The sequence below is a fragment of the Cervus canadensis genome, chromosome 29 (assembly GCF_019320065.1).
Source record: "Cervus canadensis isolate Bull #8, Minnesota chromosome 29, ASM1932006v1, whole genome shotgun sequence".
In the NCBI taxonomy this organism is placed as follows: Eukaryota; Metazoa; Chordata; class Mammalia; order Artiodactyla; family Cervidae; genus Cervus; species Cervus canadensis.
Window position 1 is genome coordinate 47,422,253 of NC_057414.1, and position 12,019 is coordinate 47,434,271.

Genomic DNA, 12,019 nt, shown 5'->3' on the forward strand with positions numbered 1-12,019 from the left:
ATTTTTCTCTCAGTGTTCCTGGGCTTGGTCTCAATGGGCAGAACACCTCCCGCCAGAGTATTTGCTTTTCCTAAACATCCCCAAAGAAGTCTTTAAAAAAAAAAAAAAAGTTCTTCTATATTAAAGGAGATCAGCTTTCTGTAGAAGCTTATTCATTCTTGTTGACAAGTTAAGGGAAGAAAGGTTCAGTACTGACCCTTCTTAAAACATCACCAGAATCATCATTTGAAGGGAACCCTACTGACCACAGAGGGCCACGGGCATCTGAGCCAAAACACAGCTTCCATTTCCACTGAGATCCAGACCTGATATGTGTGCCTGGTGAAATGTCAGTCAACTAATATTTGTAAACGCACCATTATTCTTTTAAAAGAACTTCTTACTCTGAAAAACTTTCAATGTAGATAATTTAGATAGATTCTTTTTTTAAAAAAGAAAAAAAAGTTAAATTATCCAAAAGCTCAGGTTCCTGAGAGGTTAACGTTTGTTTCTAAGCAGCTTTCTTATTTTTTCTGTGTGCGTATTACTCTATGCACATACACAAACAATATGATATGCTTCAAAACCCTCAGAAAACAAGAGCATATGGTATATAGTATTTTCTGATCTGCCTTTTACAGCCATTACTTTGTACATCGTAATGCTCTTAATTAGCATTCCACATCATAAATTTCAGTGGCTTTCTAGTATTTTATTTTTGTGTTGGGGCCAATGATACACTTTGGCACACACCAGGCAGACTCACTGTGCTTTGGAGCAGCCAGGTTTGGTTTTCCTGGTTGAGTCCTGATGATCTGAGACCCCACGGAAACAGGAGCGGGTGAGGCTCAGCAAACACAGGAGGTGCAAACCCTACCAGTCTGGAGCACTGAACCTGCCCTCTGTCACAGGGACCCCGGTTCCCAGCAGGCAGCCGCTGCCATGAAGGTCCCTGCTGCTCTCTGCTCTTTCAGTAAAAGCACTAACGAGCCAACAGATCCACGTTCAACTAAGACAAGAGTCAGGCGTGGCATTCCACAGAATGGTTAATTCAAACCTGTAAGTTGCAGTCACCCCCAACTTTTAGAAAATGTATTTCCTTCCAGTTCAGCTGATTTACCATGATGTACATCCACACTTGTGAACGCAGTACTTTAGGGTCATAAGAACTTTACACTGGGACTTGATTTCCAACGTGGGAGTCACATGAAATGGTCTTTACTTTCCTTCCTCAGTAACGCACTACTATAAAAGTCAGGTACAGTTCAGTAAAGGCCATTACCTGTCGATGCATAGAATCCTTATTTGCGATTTCATTTTCAAGTTTATCGTTGAGGTCGTGCACAGAGGTGGCTTCGCGCTGTGCGGCGAGGTAGCGTTTCTCAAGGGTAGTGATTCTTTCCTCCATATCCTCCTTCTGGGCCATGGCCTACACCGGGCATTGCAGAGGAGAAAAGGTAAGTCATTATCATGGAACGCTCTGATACACTTAAGGGTAAAAAAGCTGGGCTAAATCCTAACTTTCAAATCAAACATAAAGTTAGCGTCCTCAAGATTAAAGTCCTCGACATGGCAGTTTTCTCAGACGTGAGCAAAAACGCGCCTACCTCAAATGTCACATTTGCCATGATTGGCACCCATCTGTCTTAACGTTCTGCCTGGCCACTCGGTTTGCCAAGCTTCTTTTCTACATAATAAACCCAAACAACAAACAAAAAGTATACTAAAGTACCCTGTTATTGCAAGAGTTCCAGGAAGGAAGGTAAGAAGTCAGGACCTCTGTCTGCTACACCATACAGGCGGGCTTGACCAAGAACAGGGAGGGACTTTCAACAGATCCAACAGGGAGCTCTGAGGCTCGTTTCCTCAGATAAAAGTTGGAAAAATCTCATGCAATTTCCTCAAAATTAAAGTAAGAATATTAACAGGTGGAAAGAGAAGTCCAAGTTTAACACAACTGGAAGCAGCCTTCTCAAGCCTAGTTCTTCTAAAGCAGAGTCACACCCTGCGTACGACGCGCTCAAACCAGGACCAGGACTTGCTGTAGTACAACTCCTGCCCGCCAGCTCAAAATCCATTTCAGGTCCTCCCTGGTCACTAAGTAACCAATGTGGGCAAAGTCTGAACACGAAAAGTGAGAGGTCTTAAAAACGCTTTTTCCAGAATTCTCTACGTATTAAACTCTGCCACCTAGTCTCCTCCTATTGCCAAAGAGTAGTGTGAACAGGTCATACAAACAGGTGCAAATGTTTCTGTTTTGAGTTCTCACACAGAATTACTCACACCAAGCTACTAAACAAGTACAGCTGCTGTAACACGTGTTGGAGGGGTCCTCTCCGAGAGGGTCTCCCGGGGGAGGGGAGGGCAGGGTGGGCGCTGTCTGTCTGCGTACAAAGGCGAGGGGAGGCTCCCAGGAGGAGGCCGGGGCCCCCAGCACTCTTCTGCTTTCAGCGACCGTGAGGTCGTTTCTCATGAATCATGACCCCCGCAGACATGACCGCCAGAAACGCCATGATTCTACACGATTACACAGCACGGGCCTGAGGATCCGGGGGTGAGCCCACGCCACGCGACTTGTCTGACCGCCGCTACCGATGTCACACATGCCTTCAAGGAGCGGAACCTCCGAAAACTAGAGAAGACGGCCAGGCAAGCTGCCTCGGCAGAGCGCACACAGCATGCTCCCATCTCTGCGAGAGAACGGGCGCCACAGACGTCACCAGGCTCGCCTCAGTGAATCAGAAGGCAGTTTCAGCATCAGCAGGAACACAGGCGACAGGCAGGTGGGGCTGAACTGGGAGGCGGGGCTGACACACACACACTGCTGACCCTACGCGTGAACTCGGCAGTGAGCAAGGACCCGCTGCGCAGCCCGGGGACGCCGCTCGGCGCTCTGTGGTGAAGTGAATGGGCAGGAAACCCAAAGAGAGGAACACACACACACACACACACACACACACACACGCCACTCGGTGCTCTGTGGTGAAGTGAATGGGCAGGAAACCCAAAGAGAGGAACACACACACACACACACTCAGCACTCTGTGGTGAAGTGAATGGGCAGGAAACCCAAAGAGAGGAGCGCACACACACACACACACACACACTCGGTGCTCTGTGGTGAAGTGAATGGGCAGGAAACCCAAAGAGAGGAACACACACACACACACACACACACACACACACACACTCGGCGCTCTGTGGTGAAGTGAATGGGCAGGAAACCCAAAGAGAGGAGCGCACACACACACACACACACACACTCGGTGCTCTGTGGTGAAGTGAATGGGCAGGAAACCCAAAGAGAGGAACACACACACACACACACACACACACACTCAGCACTCTGTGGTGAAGTGAATGGGCAGGAAACCCAAAGAGAGGAGCGCACACACACACACACACACACACCACACACACACACACACACACGGCTGATTCACTTTGCCGTACCACAGAAACTGACACAGCGGTGCAGAGCAGCTACACTTCATAAATGAATGAATGGATGTTTCAAAACGGAACACACTGGGCCCCTAGAACTTGTAGAAACGCGGAGTCCACACCCAGGATGCAGCACGTCCAAGGGCCGCCCTCGTGTTGGCGCACTGCCCACAGACCACCTGGACCCGGCCTCTCTGCCCCAGAGCCGCAATGCAGAGGCGGGGAGGCGGCCGGTCGCGGCCTCAGCGGCGCTCTGCTCTCGCTCACGCAGCCATCCCGAGGCTGAGATCGCCAGAGGAGCAAGGGACCCACATCCCCCTCAGGACAACAGAGACGGCCGCTGTCACTCACTTCGCGGACGTCCCGCTGCAGCTTCGTGTTCACTTCCTCGGACTTGATGAGGTCCTTCCGGGCCGTGTCCAGGTCCTCCTCCAGCTCCGTTACGTGGGCAGACAGGGCTGCCAGGCGCTCCTTCATCTGGCTCTGCTCCCGCGACTGCTTGTCAATGACTTCCTGGAGCTCGATCACCTTGGCCAGGTCTTCCTCGTGGCTCAGAGAGCCGTCGGAGGATCTCTAAGGGGGAAAGGAAGCCTTAGACGGCCGTGTTTCGGGAGGGAGGGAACACAGCACTTCCGGGAAATCGGTGAGGTCAACCCTGCCTTCTGTGATCTGGGAACTCACAGGACCCTCACGGCCGCTCTGACCTACATGGTGCGCTGGTGAGAGGTTCCCAACAGCCCCGCACAGACTGGATCCTAAACCAAGAACCGGACAGAGCATGAGGACTTGCCTTTCCATTGGCGCTCGGCGTGTTTTCCTGCTCGTGATTTACATCAAGCACCCCGTCCGTTAGTACCTTTTTCTGGTTATTCTGCTCTTTAAGAATCATCAGCTGAAACCAAAAAATTGAATGAGAGTAAAGCAATAAGTAAAGACAGCAAAACTCCATTTGGAAAAACTCTAAACTGAAAACACAACATAAAAGGAACATACGTGGTGATGCTATCCATCCCGATACAACGAGGGGATTAGAGTCAGAATCCACCTTCTACTGGACAAAGGGGCACTTAAGAGATTCAGCTCTGAACCACGAGTCTGGTTTACGAGTCATTGAAATAACCCGGACGGGCGGGTCCTCAATCAGAAAGGTAAATGACACCTGACGTCCACCACTACAGCCCCCATACTTTTTGAAACGGAAGGGTAGAAATGACACCCGTAACTGAAATTGCACGATGGCTGACCAGGCTCACCTCTTTGTGCGTTGCACCTAGTTCCTCTTCTAACAAACTGCACCTTTCCAGCGCCACGCGCAGCCGCTCTCTCACCTGGAACAGAAGGCGCCGCGTCACCGTTCATGTGTGTGTTCACGTGTGCTCACGTGTGTGTGTACGTCAGGGCCCCCTCACTGCACACGCATCCCGATACGCAGCTACGGTAGCGGAGCACCTTCAATGTCTCTCATTGATCTTAACATCAAGGAAATCCGCTTGTTAACAGCTTTCAATTCCAAGTTTGAGAGAAAACATGTTACTTTTAATTCTACTACCCAGTTCTCAATTGCAAATTGATATACAGAATATAATAAATCTTGAGACATTTGTGCCAACTAATACTTTTCAACTGGGGGCTTCCCAGGTGGCTCAGTGGTAAAGAATCTGCCTGACAGTACAGGAGAGCAGGTTCGATCCTTGAGTAGGGAAGATTCCCTGGCCGCCCACTCCAGTATTCTTGCCTGGAAAGTCCCATGAAGAGAGGAGCCTGGTGGGCTACAGTCCACAGGGTCGCAAAGACTCGAACACGACTGAGCATGTACACAGGCCACACTTTTTAACCACATAGACCTCTGTGACTTCTTACAGAAAAAACGTTACTTACAAGAATACAAGATGCTCAAAAGTCAACTAGTTACACAAACACGTGCATCGTCCACCTAACCAGGCAGCAAGTGTACAAACCCAGGAGGGCCGGGAGGCTGGTACCTTCTCGTCCAGGGCCTTGTGGTGCTCGAACAGTGACTTCAGCGCCTTGAGCACCTCCACCTCGCTGGACACGCCGGCGGGGGACTGCGCCTGCCGCTTGACCACCGTCATCCGGAGGGACCGCTCGTGCCGGGACACCAGGCACTCCAGATGCTCCAGCAGCAGCTGCAGGGCGGGGCCAGGGCAGCACCTTCAACCTCATGCTTGGACCCGGGGCCAATAACACCCCTCAGCCTCACGCTACGGCCAAAACCGTGCTAAGCAAGTCGGAATCCCGCCAGTCCCGTCCAAAGTTAGAGTGGACTTCCCTGGTGGCCCAGTAGTTAAGACTCCACACTTCTGCAGGGGTCATGGGTTTAATCCCCATTCGGGGAGGTAAGATCCCACACAAAGTGAAGCATGGACAAAAATCTGAGTTAAGAGAAACCCCCCTCAAATGTACTAAAATTACATTAGCTCTCATCATAAATTTGAAGCGAGGTATGAGAACGCTGAACTGATCCACCCTGGTCTGCTCAGTGGGAAGATGTGAAAAATGAGCTGAAAACCAGAGTTCAAAGACAGCAACGCAGAGCCCCGCAGCAAGCCCCGCGGGGCAAATGTCAACACATGAGACCCCCCTACTGACCCTGGTGTTGTTCCTTTCTGCTTTCAGCTCAGCGATTTCCTCTTCTCTTTCAAGAAGCTGCTCCCTGCATACATTTAGTTCTTTAGTAAGTGCTGCGAACTCCTAGAAAACAGTTAAATGAGTAAGTAACTAAATGTAAACACAAATTAAAGAGACCGAGACTCTGAAGACTGACCCTGTCAAGCCTCATCAGGCTCCCTCCACACAAAGGATCTCCCTGCCCCTCCGGAGAAGAGGGGGTCCGCTGACCCCAAGACTACACAGACCACCACAACTCAGACCAGCCTTCAGCCTCCATCTCGACCTGGCAGGCCCGCGCCAGGGGAGAACCCGGAATCCAAGCCTGCCTTCTCCAGACCCAGGGAAGTCTGAGATGCTTTCCTAAACATAAATCCTAACAACAAAGTGGATGAAGAGATCCTTAAACGACACACAGACAAGTGGCCTAGAACCCTGGGGAGAGCGAGGAAAAACGTAAGGTCCACATGGCCGCCAGGCTCTGGAGCGCTCCCCTGGGAAAGGCTGATGGCACCCCAAGGCCAGTGTTAGCCTGACTCCACTGAAGTCACCCGTCATTCAATAAGCTGGGTAAAATGGTAAATTCATGCTATACGTATTTTATCACAATTTACATGCGTGTGCACACACACAGAACTCTTTGGAGACAAGGTGGCCCCTAAGTGCATCGATCAGCTGCAGAACGTGAACAGCCCTTCACACCAGGATTTCCGCGCAGACTGGCAAACACAAACCTCCAGTCCCGCTGGGAAGAAGCAATCCAGCGTGTCCTCACACCAGGCAGACTCTGCCCACGTGGCACGGGCACTGAGCGTCATGGCTGGGAAGCGGGCAGGGAGGGGAGCCCCGGGGACTAGTCTCCTCTCCACGGCCCCCCAGGAGTGAGGGACAGATGCAGACGCTGTTCTCCGAGGGGGGGATGTCTACGGGAAGAGCAGGCTTTGGAGGGAACGCTAAATGTCCAGTTTCAGACAAGCTTCAGCTCAGATGTACTCAGGCCTTCAAGCAGTAGTGTCAAGTCCAGGGACCCCCAGCCTAAAGTCCTAGGAGACACAGGCCAAGGTGAGACCGAGCAGCAAGGCGCTGAGCGTGGGCGAGAGGAGCCGAGGTTTGAGCCCAGCGAGAAGCCACTGCTGGGAAAGGAGAGGCGCCGGCCGGGGAGGCTGGGGGAGGCCAGGAAGGAAGGTACCAGCTCAGGAGTCAGGAGCCCTGCGAGGAGCGGCCAGAGTCAACGGGTGCCTGGAGAGGGAGTCCCTGACTGGTCAGGAGAGGCTCTGCTGAAGCGGAGGCACACAGGGGCCGGGACCACAGCAGGTCAGCAGCCCCGGCAGGGCCGAAAGCCCAGTGGACAGACGATGGGGGGGAGGGCAGCGGGGAGCACATGCTCGCTCTCAGGAGGGACTCTGCAGTCAAGCGCTGAAGGCAATCGGGCAACGGTTACAGGAGACGCAGTGTCAGGAGAGCCCTGATACAGGATGAGCTGACGATGGGGGCCCGGGGCAGGGTGGGAGCTGAGCGGGCAGAGGGCGCCTTTCCCGGGCGCACGGCTCTCCCACGATCAAGGTCAGATCCATGGGCCCAGATCCAGACGAACAGTGAGCTGGTGGGGGCGCTTTCTGGAAGTCCTGCTTTAATCTCTCCCAATTTCACTGAGAAAACAGATGCCTCTGTGCTGAGAGGAAGGGCGGGTGAGACTCACTGTGGGGGGCGGGAGGCAGCCGTCATGGAGCAGGGCGGGACGCCTGGGCCGTGGCCGTGGGCCTTCCAGTAGACTGCGGGCCGCGTGGACGGGGGCTGACGTGACAGGAGCAGGCTCCCACCGGGTGAGAGGCGTGCGTGTGTGCCTGTGTGTGTGGGAAAGGCTGCAGAGGCTGTGATGGTAGTGGTCTGCGGCGTTGCCGTGGGGGAAGACAACTGGGGAGACGTGGGAGGCCGAGGGACCAGGCATCGTGGGGGGTGTGGCGAGCAGGCCCCGGAGGCGCGACTGTGCTGCTGTCTCCCCACTTCCACTCGCAGAGGACCCTTCCCCGCATTCCCACCAGCGCCCTTTTTTTTTAACCCCTTCATCACCAGACGCAAGCCTTATCTCTTATACACAAAGATTCCCCGAACAGCGCCAAACTGTCTTCATTCCCCTATGAAGAGGCTATCTAATTCCCATCATTTTGGCTAAATACAAGTGCTTCTTACAATGAATCCAACAGTTAAAACCGTTCTGTGAAACACCACTTTGAATACAGTAGAAGACAAATGTATAGGACTTCACAATTATTTTCACTCCTTAAAGAAAAACTCTTCTCTTTGCTCAAAAGAATTCAACTGAAAAAAAGTATCAAAGCAAATTAAACTTAGGAGTTTAGATAAACATTAGACAGGAAATTCCAAAGTTTAAGATTCCAAAAGCATGTTCATATGTGCACTGCATTTGTATTATTTTTGCAGAAAAAATTAGGAGAGCCTGAATAAATTCCAAATATGTGCAATAAATGATCTACACAATTTCCACGATAAGAACCTAATTGTCAGCATTCAATTTTTTTTCTCTTTAGAAAAAAATGTTTGTTTAAAAAAAACTGTAAGCCAGTTAAAACTGACATTCTATTTACTGTAATTAAAGTTTGAAGTTCACCCTTTGAAAGTGAACAGATATAACAATCATTGGAATATCTTCCGTTTAAAATGTAAGTCTTTACAATACAGATTTGCATTTCCATTTGACATTTTCTAGGATTGAGACCAGGGAAAATAACATCCAATCATTAACATCAGTTTTAAAAAACCTGATTTCACATAATGTGTTAAAATGCCAATACTCATCATTTCTGGGTCTGGACAACAGGATCAGGTTACTCAAACCAGACATGACTGGTCAAAGTCCACAATCAAGCTGATTTTACACTACGTCCTACAGATGGGATGCGACATTTGGCTTGGGAAGTGACGACCCTGCTCTCTTCCCAGACACGGCAGGAGGACTCGGGTGGGGGGTGGGGTGGGGGCGGGGAGCGGCAGGGTCTGGTCAAAGTCCACCCTCATGGGGTCCCAAACCCTTCCGTCTCCTGCCCGCACCCCATGTGCTTCACCTGACCACCCTGGGTCACACACAGTTCTACACCTTCTAATCTCTAATCTCCATCAATAGTTCTATTTTTTAATTACTTATTATTTTTGCTAACCTGCTGAGCAAAGAATAAAGCTCCACTGGAGGCAAAAAGTGTATGTCCTCTTAGTAAAGGGACATGGAGTGTAACAAAGGATGGAAATGGGGTCTAATTCTTAGGAAACCAAAATGAACACCTGAAAACTGACTTGCAGAGCTCACTCAGATCATCTACCAGCCGCAGCTATTTGCCAGTCAAGTGTAAAACTAGATTAAATTCTGAATTCAAAGATAATTAGAGGCTTATATATTCAAATGAACCAGCAAATCACATATTTGAAACTCCAATGTATTGATTAAAAGTTGCTTAGAAAGGTTATGTGTAACTGTTTATATTGTGACCTAATGATGGGAGGATGACAGAGGGACACTTAGAAAGAAAAAGACCAACTTTACACGTGTGCAAAATATGAGTCACAAGTTCACTCAGTTCAGTTCAGTCGCTCAGTCGTGTCCGACTCTTTGCGACCCCATGAACTGCAGCACGCCAGGCCTCCCTGTTCATCACCAACTCCTGGAGTCCACCCAAACACATGTCCATCAAGTCGGTGATGCCATCCAACCATCTCATCCTCTGTCGTCTCCTTCTCCTCCTGCCTCACTCTTTCCCAGCATCAGGGTCTTTTCAAATGAGTCAGCTCTTCGCATCAGGTGGCCAAAGTATTGGAGTTTCAGCTTCAACATCAGTCCTTCCAATGAACACCCAGGACCTGAATCTCCTTAGATGACTGTTGATCTCCTTGCATCCAAGGGACTTCTCCAAGAGTCCTCTCCAACATCACACCTCAAAAGAATTCAATTCTTTGGTGCGCAGCTTCTTCACAGTCCAACTCTCACTCCAGTACATGACCCCTGGAAAAACCGATAGCCTGACTAGAGTGGCAAGTGAATGTCTCTGCTTTTTAATAGCTGTCTAGGTTGCGTAAACCTAGACATAAAACTTCCAAGAGAAGTACTTTTATTTCATGACTGCAATCACCACTGCAGTGATGTGAGCCCAGGAAAAATAAAGTCAGCTTACGTTCCCCTGTTTCCCCATCTATTTCCATGAAGAGACCAGATGCCATATCTAGTTTTCTGAATGTTGAGCTTTAAGCCAACTTTTTCACTCTCCTCTTTCACTTTCATCAAGAGGCTCTTTAGTTCTTCACTTTCTGCCATAAGGGTGGTGTCATCTGCATATCTGAGGTTATTGATATTTCTCCCGGCAATCTTGATTCCAGCTTGTGCTTCTTCCAGCCCAGTGTTTCTCATGATGTACTCGGCATATAAGTTAAATAAGCAGGGTGACAATATACAGCCTAGACTTACTTAAAGTCATGAATGTGATAGCACTGGATTTTCAATCACTGATTATTTGCAAGCAGAGAAAAATGCATAAGCAGTTCAAAGGTCCCAATACATGTGATTTTTCTTATTTCTAAGAATTGTTGTTGCTGTTTAGTTGGTCAGTCGTGTCTGACTTTGCAACCCCATGGACTGCAGCATGCCAGGCGTCCTTGTCCTTCACTATCTCCCAAAGTTTGTTCAAACTCATGCCCATTGAGTTGGTGATGCCATCCAACCATCTCATCATTTGTCGCCCCTTCTCCTACTGCCATCAATGCTTCCCAGCATCAGGGTCTTTTCCAACGAGTCGGCTCTTCGCATCAGGTGGCCAAAATAGTGGAGCTTCAGTTTTGGCATCAGTCCTTTCAATGAATATTCAGGATTTCTAAGAATAGAGACTGACAAAATTTATGCTCATACATAGCATTTGGCAATTAAGTAATGGAGATTGTATAGTCTGAACCTTAAAAAACATGGTGCAGAGCAGTACTGCAATGTGATCTCAATTCAGTTAAAAGCAAACACAATCTTATACGTACACACACACACACACACATGTATTTCTTATATATATATATATAAGAAATACAGATGGCTACCCACCAAACTGCTATGCAGATTATCCACTGTGGCTGGGAAAGTAGGCTGGAAATGGAAATTCTTTTTTATTTTCAATTAAGTATGCACTCTCTTTGTATTAAGAAACAGAAAACAGGGACTTCCCTAGCGGTCCAGCTTTCGCTGCTGAGGGTTAGGGTTAGGGTTAGGGGGACACTAATATCCCACAAGCTCACGGCCACAGACAAACAAACAAATAAAGTAAAAGAATGGAATTAACAGCCCAACTCACACACACACACACCCCAAAGGCCAATCCTCACTTCTTTTTTCCCTTTAAACAACACTAAACCTCAGGGCACGAGCAGAGCAGGGACTGCCCGCGTGGCCGTGACTCACCCAGACCCTCCTCCCATGCCTGTGTCTCAGTCCCGCCCGCGCCCCTGCCCTCCCGGGGCCACTGCAGCGTGCCTCGGCCTCACTGCCCGGGCTCCGCGCTCACCCGCCCGCCCTCCGGGGGAACAGCTGACCCGTCTTCCTGCTCTCTTCCCCTTGCCCTGGTCCCGTGTTCTCCACTCAGAACCGCTGTGCTCCGGGGGCTCCGTCCGAGGGCCCCTGTTCTCCCTACACACGCAGTGCCCATCTGACCTGTGTCAGGCCTCCACCCCCAGGCTGGGCAACCGTCCACCAGCCCCCTGTGCGTCTGTCTTAAGGGTCTTCCTCATCTCCCTCCCGGCCCCGCCCCCAAGTGAGCCAGCTGCCGGGACTGCTGAGGCTGCCGACTGGACCTCCACCCGAAGCTGCCAGGCTGCATGCGGCCACCTCCTCGGCCTGGGCCACTGTGCCCTGCCCGCAAGAAACCCTGACCCGTCAGAAGTCACTGCCTGTCACCCCTTCCCTCCAACCTCTGGCAGCCACTCG

General features: G+C 50.2%; 1 protein-coding gene across 7 annotated transcripts in view; it reads right to left on the minus strand.

Annotated features, from left to right (window-relative positions):
- PPFIA1 (PTPRF interacting protein alpha 1) overlaps nt 1-12,019 on the minus strand; it is a 78,469-nt gene that overhangs the window by 40,955 nt on the left and 25,495 nt on the right. For all 7 annotated transcript variants that reach the window (XM_043451403.1, XM_043451401.1, XM_043451406.1 and 4 more), the window contains exons 3-8: nt 6,034-6,135; nt 5,406-5,570; nt 4,677-4,751; nt 4,214-4,315; nt 3,775-3,996; nt 1,262-1,408 (exon numbers count right to left, since the gene is read on the minus strand). In XM_043451403.1, coding sequence (XP_043307338.1) covers nt 1,262-1,408; nt 3,775-3,996; nt 4,214-4,315; nt 4,677-4,751; nt 5,406-5,570; nt 6,034-6,135 — 813 coding nt within the window. The remainder of the gene's footprint in view (nt 1-1,261; nt 1,409-3,774; nt 3,997-4,213; nt 4,316-4,676; nt 4,752-5,405; nt 5,571-6,033; nt 6,136-12,019) is intronic.